Below are 12,726 nucleotides of genomic sequence, written 5' to 3'. Positions count from 1 at the left end.
GAAATATCCTAAGTTCTATACCTATTTGAAAACAATCCTGTGTGTGTGTGTGTGTGTGTGTGTGTGTGTGTGTGTGTGTGTGACTGAGAATGGAACCCAGGGGCATTCTACCTTTGTGCTACACCCCTAGCCCTATTTTTTATTCTTTGTTTTGAAACAGTATCTCACTAAATTTCAGAGGACCTCACTAAATAGATGAGGCTGGCTATGAGCCTGCAATCCTCCTGTCTCAGCCTCTCAAGTACTGGGATTATAAGAGTACATCATAACACCTGGCACAATTCAACTTTTAAAAAATATATTGTTGAATTTAGAGTTTCAATTAATTCAAATTATCATCAAATAATCAAGATAAAAGAAATATACTGAAGTTAAAGGGGAAAAAATTTTTTTTGTGGCTCTAAGGATGGAACCCAGGGGCATTCAACCTCTAAGCTACAGCCCCTGCCCTGTTTTTATTCTTTACTTTTTGAAACAGGGTCTCCCTAAGTTACAGAGGGCCTCACTAAGTAGCTGAGGCTGTCTGTGAACCGCGATCCTCCAGTCTCAGCCTCCCAAATGCTGTGATTACAAGCATGTGCCACCACGCCCAGCTGAAAAAATATTTTAAAACTATGGTTAAACAATCATTAAGCTTTAGCTATCAAGATAGCTCAGAAAACATAAACTTACATTCAAATCTAGGAATAACCACACTTACAGCAAAAGTGATAAAACTTTATGAAATCTGTGTGTAGTGTTACCTGTAGCCCCCAGGGGGTGTCCTTTTGAAATCAATCCACCACTAGGGTTTATGACCCACTTTCCTCCATAGGTATTATCTCCTCTATCAACCAGCGTTCTACCTTGTCCTGTAGAAGAAACAATAATATTCACAAATGTTAAAAATAACACTGGAACAAATGGCACATTTTAAAAAACTTCTGTACAGCCAAGAATTCCTGAGAGCCAACATGTTTTAACAACTTAATAATCTGTTACAAGAACTTCTAAAAGTTAAGTAATAAATATTGAGCAATAAAAGCTTATCTTTCCAGAAGATGTTCTGCATGAAACAAACTCCCGTTAGTTCCTAAGACTTCTGTGACTTCCAAAGCTGTTCCAAATAAAATAAAGGTTCAGAGAGCCAGAAGAAAAGAATAGAAATGGATACAATACTGTGCATACTATAACTAAAGTAACTGTAGCAGCTTTAAGCTCCATAATTTCCAAAATATATTCATTTCTCCTCATTTCAACTGTGCTGCTATGTGCTATGTAAATACTTTTAATAACCAGGAAAAATTTTTTTAAAAGCCATTTAATGAAATTAAGGGAAATGGCTAAAAACACAGTGAAGCCACAAAAGTAAGGTTAAAAAATTATTTCAGCTGGGTATGGTGGCACACGCTTGTAATCCCAGCATCCAGGAGGTTGAGACCGGAGGATCGCGGTTCACGGACAGCCTCAGCTACTTAGTGAGACCCTTTGCAACTCAGTGAGACCCAGCTTCAAAATAAAGAATAAAAAAATAGGGCAGGGGGGGTGCAGCTTGGAGGACACACGCTCTGCGAGGCCTTGGTCTGTTTTAATGTGTCTATTCAGTTTAATCCTCAACCCTATGAAGTAGGTACCCTTATCTAGATAAGGAAACAGCCAAGGCAAAAATAATAGATTAAAAAAACAAGTGTATTTCTCTACTGGTAAGCTAAAATGCACTAGTCACAGAATTTAGATATCTAATAATTTCTTTTTTTGTGGTACTGGAGATGAAATCCAGGGGAATTCTACCTCCAAGCTACACCCCCAACCCTATTTTTTATTCTTTATTTTTGAAACAAAGGGCCTCATTAAGTAGTAGCTGAGGCTTGTCCTCAAACCATGATCCTCCTGTCTCAGCCTCCCAAATGCTGGGATTACAAGTAGGCACCACCATACCCAGCTAGATGTATATTTCCTAAACTGGCTTTAAATCTAGATTACAAATCTTAAATATAAATTGGAGCTGGGAATGTGGCTTGGTGGTACAGCACTTCCTTAGCATGCACAGGTTCAATCTCTAGCTTCACAAAAGCAAAATAAAAACAAACACCATTGTTAGAGTATTTTCTCTTATTTTTGGTATATTTCTGATTTAGAACCTGTAACAAGGCTCTAGTCAGCAGATATTCTATTATTGCTGCTTCCAAACCTGCTAAGTATTATCACTTTAACAAGTCATAGTATATTAAATACAAGCTAATCCATCGCCAGGCATGTTGGTGGTGCAAGCTTTTAATCTCAGCATTTGGGAGGCTGAGACAGGAGGACTGTGGTTCAAGGCCAGCCTCAGCTACTTAGTGAGGCCCTTTGCAACTCAGTGAGACCCTGTTTCAAAATAAAGAATAAAAAATAGGGCTGGGGGTGTAGCTCGGACGTAGAATGCCCCTGGGTTCCATCCCTAGAACCGCAAAATGAATGAATGAATGAATGAATGAATGAATGAATGAATGAATGATTACAAGCTACCACTATCAAGTAGAAAATTTATTACATGTTTCCCAACATATAGAGAAACATGTAAAGTAGTAAAAGAGTCCTGAGGGAAGTTATCTTGAACCCACCAACTAAAAATGAGCCAGAAATGACACAACTGATGATCACTCTCACCTACCACAGATAGAAAAATGCACAAGCACTTTCAGAAACCAATTATTATGCCTACTATGTGCCAAAACGTAACCTAGGAATTTGTGGACACAACAGTAAATGAAACAGATAAAACCTCTACTCTCATAGAGTTTAATTTATTATAGAGAGAGGAGTGGGGAAGAGCCAGGCGATATGTAAATAAGTTTAATAATGTGCAGAGGAGCCATAAGTGCTGTGGAAATAAGAAGGTAGGAAAGGGAGTTCAGGAAGAGCTTGGACAAGAAGGAGGGGGTGAGAAGAGGACTCTTGTCAAGACCTGAAGGCAGTGAGGGGAACTCACACAGGTATCTGGAACAAAAGCTCTGAGGCAGGAGCAAGCTCACAGCCACTGAAGGAGGAAGCTGGTGTAGCTGCAAGAGAGTAGAGAATCACAGGTTTGAGGCCAGTATAGCAACTTAGCAAGACCTTGTTTCAGAAGAAAAAGTGCTGGGTCACAGTTCAGAAGTAACATACCTCTGAGTTCAGCCCCCACTATGAGAGGGAGAGGGAGAGGGAGAGGGAGAGGGAGAGGGAGAGGGAGAGGGAGAGGGAGAGGGAGAGGGAGAGGGAGAGGGAGAAGGAGGGAGAGGGAGAGAGAAAGGGAGGGAGAGGGAGAGGGAGAGAGAGAGAGGGAGAGGGAGAGGGAGAGGGAGAGGGAGGGAGGGAGAGGGAGAGGGAGAGGGAGAGGGAGAGGGAGGGAGGGAGAGGGAGAGGGAGAGGGAGAGGGAGAGGGAGAGGGAGAGGGAGAGGGAAAGGGAAAGGGAAGGAGAGGGAGAGGGAGAGGGAGAGGGAGGGAGAGAAGAAAGTAAGAGATAAAAGTTGACTTGTGTCTCTGACTGAGAAACTACAGGGATTTGAACAGAGGAATGGCACTGACCTGCTCTATATATCTAACAGGATCATTGTGGCTTCATTCTACAGAAGAGGCTGTAAGAACATGAGGTGAATGCAGGGGACCAGCTCTGAAATACTACAATAATCTAAGTAAGAGGTCATGCTGGTGGTGATAAAAAAAAATCACGATATGGTCAAACTCTGGATTTATTTTGAAGGTAGAGTCTACATGTCTGAGAAGTAGATTCAACGGGGGCTATGAGAGAGAAAGAAAACTCAAGAATGATTCTATGGTTTCCAGTATGATCAACTGGAAGATGGAGACCTGAGGGGGGAGGAAGTTTGGGAAGTATCTGGAGTTTTCGATCTGGACTTAGTTTGAGATGCTTATACAACATCAAAAAATAAATATAAGCTGGGCCCACTGGTACACACTGGTAATCCCAGTACTTGGGAGTCTGAGACAGGAGGATCTGGGTTCTTGGCCAGCCTCAGCTACTTAGTGAGGCCCTCTGCAATTTAGTGAGACCCTATTTCAAAATAGAAAATAAAATAGGACCGGGGGTGTAGGTCAGAAGTAGAATGACCCTGGGTTCAGTCCCTGATGCCAAAAAATAAAGAAAAATAAAAAATAAAAATCTTGAAAAGCAAAGATCTGTATACCTGAGTCTAGAGAATAGCGAAACCAACTAGGAAGGCTAGGGAAATAAACTTGAAAGTCATCATCATATATATGACATTTAACCCTGAGATTGGGTTCCAGCTCTGCTAAGGCAGCATACATTCCCTGCAGTACTTCTCTCCCATTGATTACAATGGAAAACACTGGATAAAATACTAAAAACAGCTACTTGATGGCTCTGGAAAGGAAACAAAGGCAAGGGGATTGTAGAAAGTGAAAACCGGAAAAGTCGCTGCACAGGCAGAGTGCCTGGCTATCTTCTATCAGGCTTTCCTAACAGCTCCGTCCCAGGGTCAGCTCAGTTCTGGAACAGCACAGCAGCAGAGGCAGCACCGGTACCCAAAACTCTAAAAGTAACCCCATCTTTTTAACAAAAGGAACTAGGAAGAGAAACTCTTCCAGGCTGAAGAGGAAGGTAAGAAGGTCACAGTGGAGAAAGCCAGAGAAGAGAAGCCTCTAATTCCGTGCATGGACCTGCACACATGTGAGGGCCACTCTTCAGCTAAATCTGCACAGGATGGACCCAAAGCCCAAACCAGCCAGAAAAGGCTGAGAGAGTGGAGCACTCCAGCCACACCTGAGACGGCAGCCAAACTCATCACAACAGAGTGAACTGACCGCTGGCTAAGACAGAAACATCAACACCCTCTAGAGGACCTATACAACTTAATATTCACCCTGTCCAGGATACACTCCCAAACTACTTAGTATGTGAAGAATCAGAGAAATGTAATCAACTCTCAAGGGAAAAAACCACCAATTGGTGCAAAACCTGAGAAAGCCTAGATATGGAATCTCAAAGATTTTAAAACAGATATTCAAACTACAAGGTTAAGAAAAACATACTAGAAATGAATAAAGACATACAGATTCTCTGCAGAGAAAAAGAAACTAGAACCAGGAGTGATGCTGCACACCTGTAATCCCAGTACTGGGGAGGCTAAGGCAGGAGGATTGCAGGTTTAAGGACAGCCTCAGGAAATAGTGAGACTCTCATCAACCTGTGATATTCTATTTCAAAATAAAAATAAAAAGGGCTGGGGGGTGTAGCTCAGAGGTAGAATGTTCTTGGATTCAATCCCAGTAGCGCGCACACGCACATACACACACACAGAAAGAAAAAAACTAGAAGGGGAACCAAAAGGAAATTTTAGAATTGAAAATGCAATATTTAAAATAAAACTCACTCTTGTATTCAGAAGGGAGGATTAGGAGGGAACCCGGGAAAGCCCAAGTGCTGTGTACATATGTGTCACTATCACTCTGAACTACATTATGATACAAAACTATAATACACCAATAATGAGTCAAGAGCAGAAAGAGGATAAACACAGAGTCAGTGAATTTAAAGATACATCAATATAAATTATCTAATCTAAAGAACAGAGAGAAAATAAATTTTAAAATTAACAGATGCACATGGACCTGGGATCTATCATCAGAACCACATAATAAGTAAAGAAATAAAACAAACAAAAAACAGAGTTTCAGCTGGGTGTGGTGGCTCACGCTTGTAACCCCAGCATTCGGGAGGCTGAGACAAGAGGACTGCGGTTTGCAGACAGCCTCAGCTACTTAGTGAGGCCCCCTGCAACTCACTGAGACCCTTTTTCAAAATAAATAATAAAAAATAGGGCAGGGGGCGTAGCTCGGAGATCGAATGCCCCTGGGTTCCATCCCCAGACCCCCCCCCACACACACACACAAAAAGAATTTCAGAAACCTGGAGGATAATATCAAAAGCGTAATATGTGTATCAATGTAATCTCATGTGAAAATAAAAAAAATATTAGGGCAGAACAATTAGGAATAATTTGAATGACACTGACTCCTCATTAGACATCAAGCCAGAAAACTGAAACAACATGCGTTACGTACTAAAACACCTGTCAACTTGGAATTCTACATCCAGCCAAAAATTCCTTTAGAAATTAAGGTTAAGTAGCTAGGCGTGGTGGCGCACGCTTGTAATCCCCGCACTTGGGAGGCTGAGACAGGAGGATCGCACAGGTTCGAAGCCAGCCTCAGCTGCTGAGTGAGGCTCTCAGCAACTTAGTGAGACCCTGTTTCCAAATAAAAAATATAAAATAGGGCTGAGAGTATAGCTCGGAGGTAGGAAGCCTCTGGGTTCCACCCCCAGTACCACCCCCCCCAAAAAAATTAAGGTTAAGTAAAGACATTCTCAGATTAAAGAAAATTAAGAGAATACGTCTCCAAGAGATCAGTTTTATAAGAAATGCTAAAAGGAGTTATATAAGTTAAAGAAAATGATTAAAGGGAAAACCTGGATTTATTTTATTTTATTTTATTTTATTTTATTTTATTTTTTGCAGGTCTGGGAATGGAACCCAGGGGCATTTGACCTCCAAGCCACACCCCCTACCCTATTTTTTGTATTCTTTATTTTGAAAGAGGGTCTCACTAAGTTGCAGAGGGCCTCACTAAGTAGCTGAGGCTGTCCACGAACCACGATCCTCTGGTTTCAGCCTCCCAAATGCTGGGATTACAAGCGTGCGCCACCACGCCTGGCTGAAAATCTGGTCTTAAAGAATAAAGAAAGCAACAGAAATTATAAACATCTGAGTAAAGGCCAGGTATGGTGGAACACACTTGTAATCCCAGTACTTGGGAGGCTGAGACAGGAGAATTGCAGGTTTGTAGCCAGCCTCAGCTACTTAGTGAGGCCCTGTTTCAAAATAAAGAATAAAAAAATAGAGTTAGGTGTATAGCTCAGAGGTAGAATACCCCTGGGTTCAATTCTCAGTACTGTAAAAGTAAACAAACAAATAATAAATATCTGGGTAAATATAAAATACTTTTTCCTATTTGTTTGTTTATATATTTATTTATTGCAATACTGGGGATTGAACCCAGGAGAATTCTACCTCTGTATTTTGATACAGGGTCTCACTAAGTTGCAGAGGGTCGCATTAAATTGTGGAGGGCCTCAATAAGTTCCTGAGGCTGGGTGAGAATCTACAATTCTCCTCTCAGCCTCTCAAGTACTGAAGTTACAGGAATGAAACACCATACCCAGCTATACCCAGATGACTTTTTTCCTCTTAATGTCTTTAAAAGTTTTTATGACAGCCAGGCGTGGTGGCGCAGGTTTATAATCACAGCACTTGGGAGGCTGAGACGGGAGGATCACAGTTTGTGGCCAACCTGTTACTTAGGCCTTTTGCAACTCAGTGAGACCCTGTTTCAAAATAAAGAATAAAAAATAGGGGAGGGGGTGTAGCTTGGAGGTAGAATGCCCCTGAGTTCAATCCCCAGCACCACAAAAATAAATAAATAAATAAATAAGTCATTTTTATGACTGTTAAAAGAAAAAATCTTTTCACTGTATATTGGAGTTTTCAATAGAAATAGATATAATACATATGATAATTATAACAGGTGGATCAGTGTAGTCCCTAGGGCAAAGAGGAATCAATTAATGGGCCTATATGGTTGCAAGGTCTCCCCATTTCATGAGAAGTGGTACAAATGTTAGCTCCAAGTAGATCAAGTTTAAATACACCTACGATAACACTTACAGCAGTCATTCTCAACTTAGCTTTTGCCTCCACAAGATTTTGGTGCTGGGGATGGAACCCATAGGCATTCTACATCTGAACTATATCCCCAGCCCTATTTTTAGTTTCATTTTGAAACGGATTCAATAGGTTGATGAGAATCTCACTATTTGCTGAGGCTGTCTTTGAACCTGTAATCCTCTTGTCTCAGCCTACCAAGTACTGGGATTACAGGCATGCACCACTATACCTGGCTTCCTATGAAACATTTAGCAATTATCTAGAGACATTTTTGGTTGTTACAACTGCAAGAGAAGAAGCTACTGGCATTTCATGAGTAAGAGGCCAAGAACACAGCTGAATATCCTGAAATAACACAAGCCCAATCACAAGAATAACAGAACTCAAATGTCAACAGTGCTGAGGATGAAAAACCTTGCCCTATAGCAACCACTGGTTAAAAAAAAAAAAAAAAAAGATATACAGCCAAGCTGGGCACAGTGGCACATGTCTGTAATCACAGCAACTGGGGAGGCTGACACAGGAGGATGCAAGCTCAAGGCCAGCCTGGAAAACCTAGTGAGATACTGTTTCAAAACAAAAAATAAAAAGGTCTGGGGATGGCCAAGCGTGGTGGCACACACTTGTAATCCCCACACTTGGGAGGCTGAGACAGGAGGATCGCACAGGTTCGCAACCAGCCTCAGCTATTTAGTGAGACTCCCAGTAATTTAGTGAGACCCTGTTTCCAAATAAAATATAAAATAGGTCTGGGAGCATATTCATCCAGAAGGTAGAAAGCCCCTGGGTTCCACCCCCAGTACCACACACACACAAAGGTCTGGGGATGTCATTGAGTGGTAGGGCAACTCTGGGTTCAGTCCCCAGTAATGGGGTGGGAAGGAGGAGATGCAGCCAAAAACCAATAGATAAATTGTAAGGTATACCAAAACTGTTACAATAATGCCAAAGAACTCAGGAGCAGGGAAATATAAGAACAAAAAAGAGAAAGTGCAAACAGAAAACAGGTAATAAACTGGGTGTGGTGCTACATGCTTGTAATCCCAGTATGAGGGAGGCTGAGACAGGAGGATCGCAGGTTCAAGGACAGCTTCAGCAAATAATGAGACTTTCATCAACCTAATGAGACCCTGTTTCAAAATAAAAATAAAATAGGGCTGGGAGTGTAGCTTGGAGGTAGAATGCCCCTGGGTTCAATCCCCAGTGTCACACACACACACACACACACACACACACACACACACACACACACACACAGAGAGAGAGAGAGAAAACAGATAATAAAATGGTCAACTAAAGCCTACTGTATAAATTATTACATTACGTGCTAATGGTCTGAAGATGGCACAGTCCAGCCAGGGGTGGTGGTGCACGCTTGTCATCCCAGCATTTGGGAGGCTGGGACAGGAGGATCTTGATTCACGACAGCCTCAGGTACTTAGTGAGGCCCTTTGCAACTCAGTGAGACCCTGTTTCAAAATGAAGAATAAAAAATAGGGCTGAGGGTGTAGCTTGGAGATAGAATGCTCCTGGCTTCCATCCCCGGTACCGCAAAAAAAAAAAAAAAGATACTGTCCAGCAGAAATATAATGAAAACCAAATCACAGATGAACTTTATTTGTGGTACTGGGGGACCCTGGGGCATTCTACCACCAAGCTACATACCGAGCCCCATTTTTTTTATTCTTCATTTTGAAAGAGGGTCTCACTATGTTGCAGAGAGACTCACTAAGTAGCTGAGGTTGGCCACAAACCTGAGATCCTCCTATCTCAGCCTCTCAAGTACTGGGATTACAAGCATGTAGCGTGCACCATCCCGCCCAGACACAGATGTACATTTAAAACATTTTTCAATTTTTGTTCTTCAAAGACACTAAATGAAACAAAGGTAAGCCACAAACTGAAGAAAATCATAACACACATTGATTATACAATGACTTGTATCCAGAATATATATGCAGGAATAAAACTCTTACAATAAAGACAAATAACCAACAATCGAAGGGCAAAGATTTTACTTCACAAAACAATTTTTTTTTTTTTTTTTTTTTGCAGTTCTGGGGATGAAACCCAAAGGCATTCTACCTCTAAGATACATCCCCAGCCCTATTTTTTTCATTTATTTTGAAACATGGTCTCACTAAGTTGCAGAGGCCTAAGTAGCTGAGGCTGGCTGCGAACCTGCCATCCTCCTGTCTCAGCCTCCCAAGTACTAGAATTACAAGCATGCGCCACCACGCCCGTCTCACAAAATAATTTGAATGACCAAAAAGTATATGAAAAGATGCTCAATATAATTAGTTATCAGGACTATGCAAATTAAAACTAAAATAAGATACCATTATATACTCTTAGCATGGCTAAAATTTAAAAAACTGGCAAGATCAAGTGTTAGCAAGGCAGTAAAGCAACTAACAGTCTCAGTCTCATACAGTGATGGAGGAAAAGGAAAATAGAACACTTAGGAAAGAAAGAACTAATCAGGACCCATCAACTTTTTTTTTCATTTTCCTATAAGTCTTTATTCAAGTATACCTGGAAATAATTAGAATTGCATATGTAATACTGTATCATTTTAAAACTTAAGATACATTATAAGTACCCTGATTTGTATAATATAAATTATTTGTACATTCTGCTATCTTAGTGTTATCATCCAAGACACGTGTTCTCAGAAGGTTGGGACCAAAACTGTTTACACACTCTTTGCTATGGGCAGAGTCAACATGGAGAGGCCATTAATGAATTATGGTTCTTACTGGTTAAAGTGAAGCTGTCTTGGTAAAATTTACCCAATTAATCTGCCCCCTTCAAAGACACTACCTTCTGGACAGAGTCCCAGGGCTTCATAAGTAAGGAGTTCATTGACAGAAAAGCAATCATGAAGTTCTATTACATCTATATCACTTGGTCTCAGGCCAGATTTCTCATAGCATCTTCTGGCAGCTTCTTTGCTCATATCATAGCCAACCTAAAAAAAAATAAGTAAATTAAGGGCAATAAAACTGGGCCTTTTAGAAAAGGATTTGAGAAAATAAATATGCATAATATTAACAGCATGTAATTTTTTTTTCAGTACTGGGAATGAAACCCAGTGGCATTCTACCTCCAAGCTACACCTCCAGCCCTCCTTTTTTATTCTTTATTTTGAAACAGAGTCTCACTGAGTTGCAAAGGACTTAAGTAGCTGAGGTTGTCTGTGAACTGCAATTTTCCTGTCTCGGCCTCCCAAATGCTGGAGGTATTACAAGTGTGCACCACCACAACTGGTTTAACAGCATGTAATACATATATTGAAATCTCAGTTGATTCTATATTAAGCAAAGTTCTAACAACCCCATTATTTGGGGAGGCTAAGGCAGGAGAATGACAAGTTCAAGGACAGCCTGGGCAATCTATCAAGACTCTGTCTCAAAATAATAATATCCAGGAAGGAGAATATATATATTAAATTTTAAACTATGAAGTACAGAAGTTTAAATAAGATATATAAAATGAACTTGGAAGCTGGTGATGGTGGTATATACCTATAATCCCAGTACTTGAGAGGCTAAAACAGGAGAATCCCAGGTTTAAGCACAGCTTCAGCAATGTAGAGAGACTCTCATAAGCCTTGCAAGATCTTATTTCAAAAACAAAAAAATACAAAGTACTGGGGATGTAGCTCAGGTAGAACACCTCTAGGTTCAATTGCCAGTATTGAAAAAAAAATAAGGACTTGGAATTCATATTGGAATCATATTTTGTATCATATTTTGTGCTAAATTATAAAACCTCTATCAAATCAAAATATATAGCTGGGCAAGGTGGCACATACCTGTAATCCCAGTACTTGAAAAGGCTGAGACAGGAGGACCACAAGTTCAAAATCAGCCTCAGCAACTTAGTGAGACCTTGTTTCAAAATAAAAGGATAAGAGCCAGGCGTGGCGGCGAATGCTTGTAATCCCAGTGTTTGGGAGGCTGAGACAGGAGGATCACACAGGTTCAAAACCAGCCTCAGCTACTTAGTGAGGCTCTGAGCAACTTAGTGAGACCCTGTTTCCAAATAAAGTGTAAAAATAGGTCTGGGAGTATAAACTAGAGACAGAAAAGCCCCTGGGTTCTACCTTCAGTACTACACACAAAAATAAATAAATAAATAAATAAATAAATAAATAAATAAATAAAATAGGGGTGGGGCATAGCTCAGAGGTAGAACATCCCTGGATTACATGAAGACCACAGACACCAAAAAACCCCACAACATATAACAATATATAGTTGTGGTAAATCAACTGAAAAGATTTGTCAACTCATAAATATGAGGCAGATATAGTAAAAAAAAAAAATGAGGAAATTTCTATTTGAAAATATACAATCTTCTTTTAGAAGATCATACAGAATTCAAATAATTTTTCCAAAGTTAATGCTCTGAACCTTTCTTTAGTCTCATACAATAAATGAATAGGCAAACTCAAATTACTTTAAGAAATAGAACTGTAGAGCTGGGCATGGTGGCGCAAGCTTGTAATCCCAGCATTTGGGAGGCAGAGACTGGAGGATCACAGTTCACGGTCAGCCTCAGCTACTTAGTGAGGCCCTCTGCAACTCAGTGAGACCTGGTTTCAAACTAAAGAATAAAAAAGCCAGGTGTGGTGGCGCACGCTTGTAATCCCCGCGCTTGGGAGGCTGAGACAGGAGGATCGCACAGGTTCGAAGCCAGCCTCAGCTACTTGATGAGGCTCTCAGCAACTTAGTGAGACCCTGTTTCCAAATAAAATAGAAAGAAAGAAAGAAAGAAAGAAAGAAAGAAAGAAAGAAAGAAAGAAAGAAAGAAAGAAAGAAAGAAAGAATAAAAAATAGGGCAGGGGGTATAGCTCAGAGGTAGCATGCCCCTGGGTTCCATCCCCAGACCTGCAAAAAAGAAAAACAAAATTGGGCAGCGGGTGTAGCTTGGAGGTCAAATGCCTCTGGGTTCCATCCCCAGACCTGCAAAAAAGAAGAAGAAAAAAGAGGAAAAAAAAAAAGAGAAAAAAATAGA

At 40.6% G+C, this 12,726-nt stretch overlaps 1 protein-coding gene across 1 annotated transcript in view; it reads right to left on the bottom strand.

The window, feature by feature from the left end:
* Positions 1 to 12,726, bottom strand: part of SCP2 (sterol carrier protein 2) — a gene marked incomplete at both ends in the record, with an annotated part of 99,220 nt that overhangs the window by 52,702 nt on the left and 33,792 nt on the right. Inside the window, 2 exons of the mRNA XM_080691418.1 lie at positions 744 to 851; positions 10,528 to 10,675. Of these exons, the coding sequence (XP_080547544.1) occupies positions 744 to 851; positions 10,528 to 10,675 (256 nt within the window). The remainder of the gene's footprint in view (positions 1 to 743; positions 852 to 10,527; positions 10,676 to 12,726) is intronic.

Source organism: Muscardinus avellanarius (genome assembly GCF_963383645.1).
Source record: "Muscardinus avellanarius genome assembly, chromosome: 3".
Classification (NCBI taxonomy): Eukaryota; Metazoa; Chordata; class Mammalia; order Rodentia; family Gliridae; genus Muscardinus; species Muscardinus avellanarius.
Note: the sequence above shows the minus strand (reverse complement) of the source record. Positions and strands in the feature narration are given on the sequence as shown.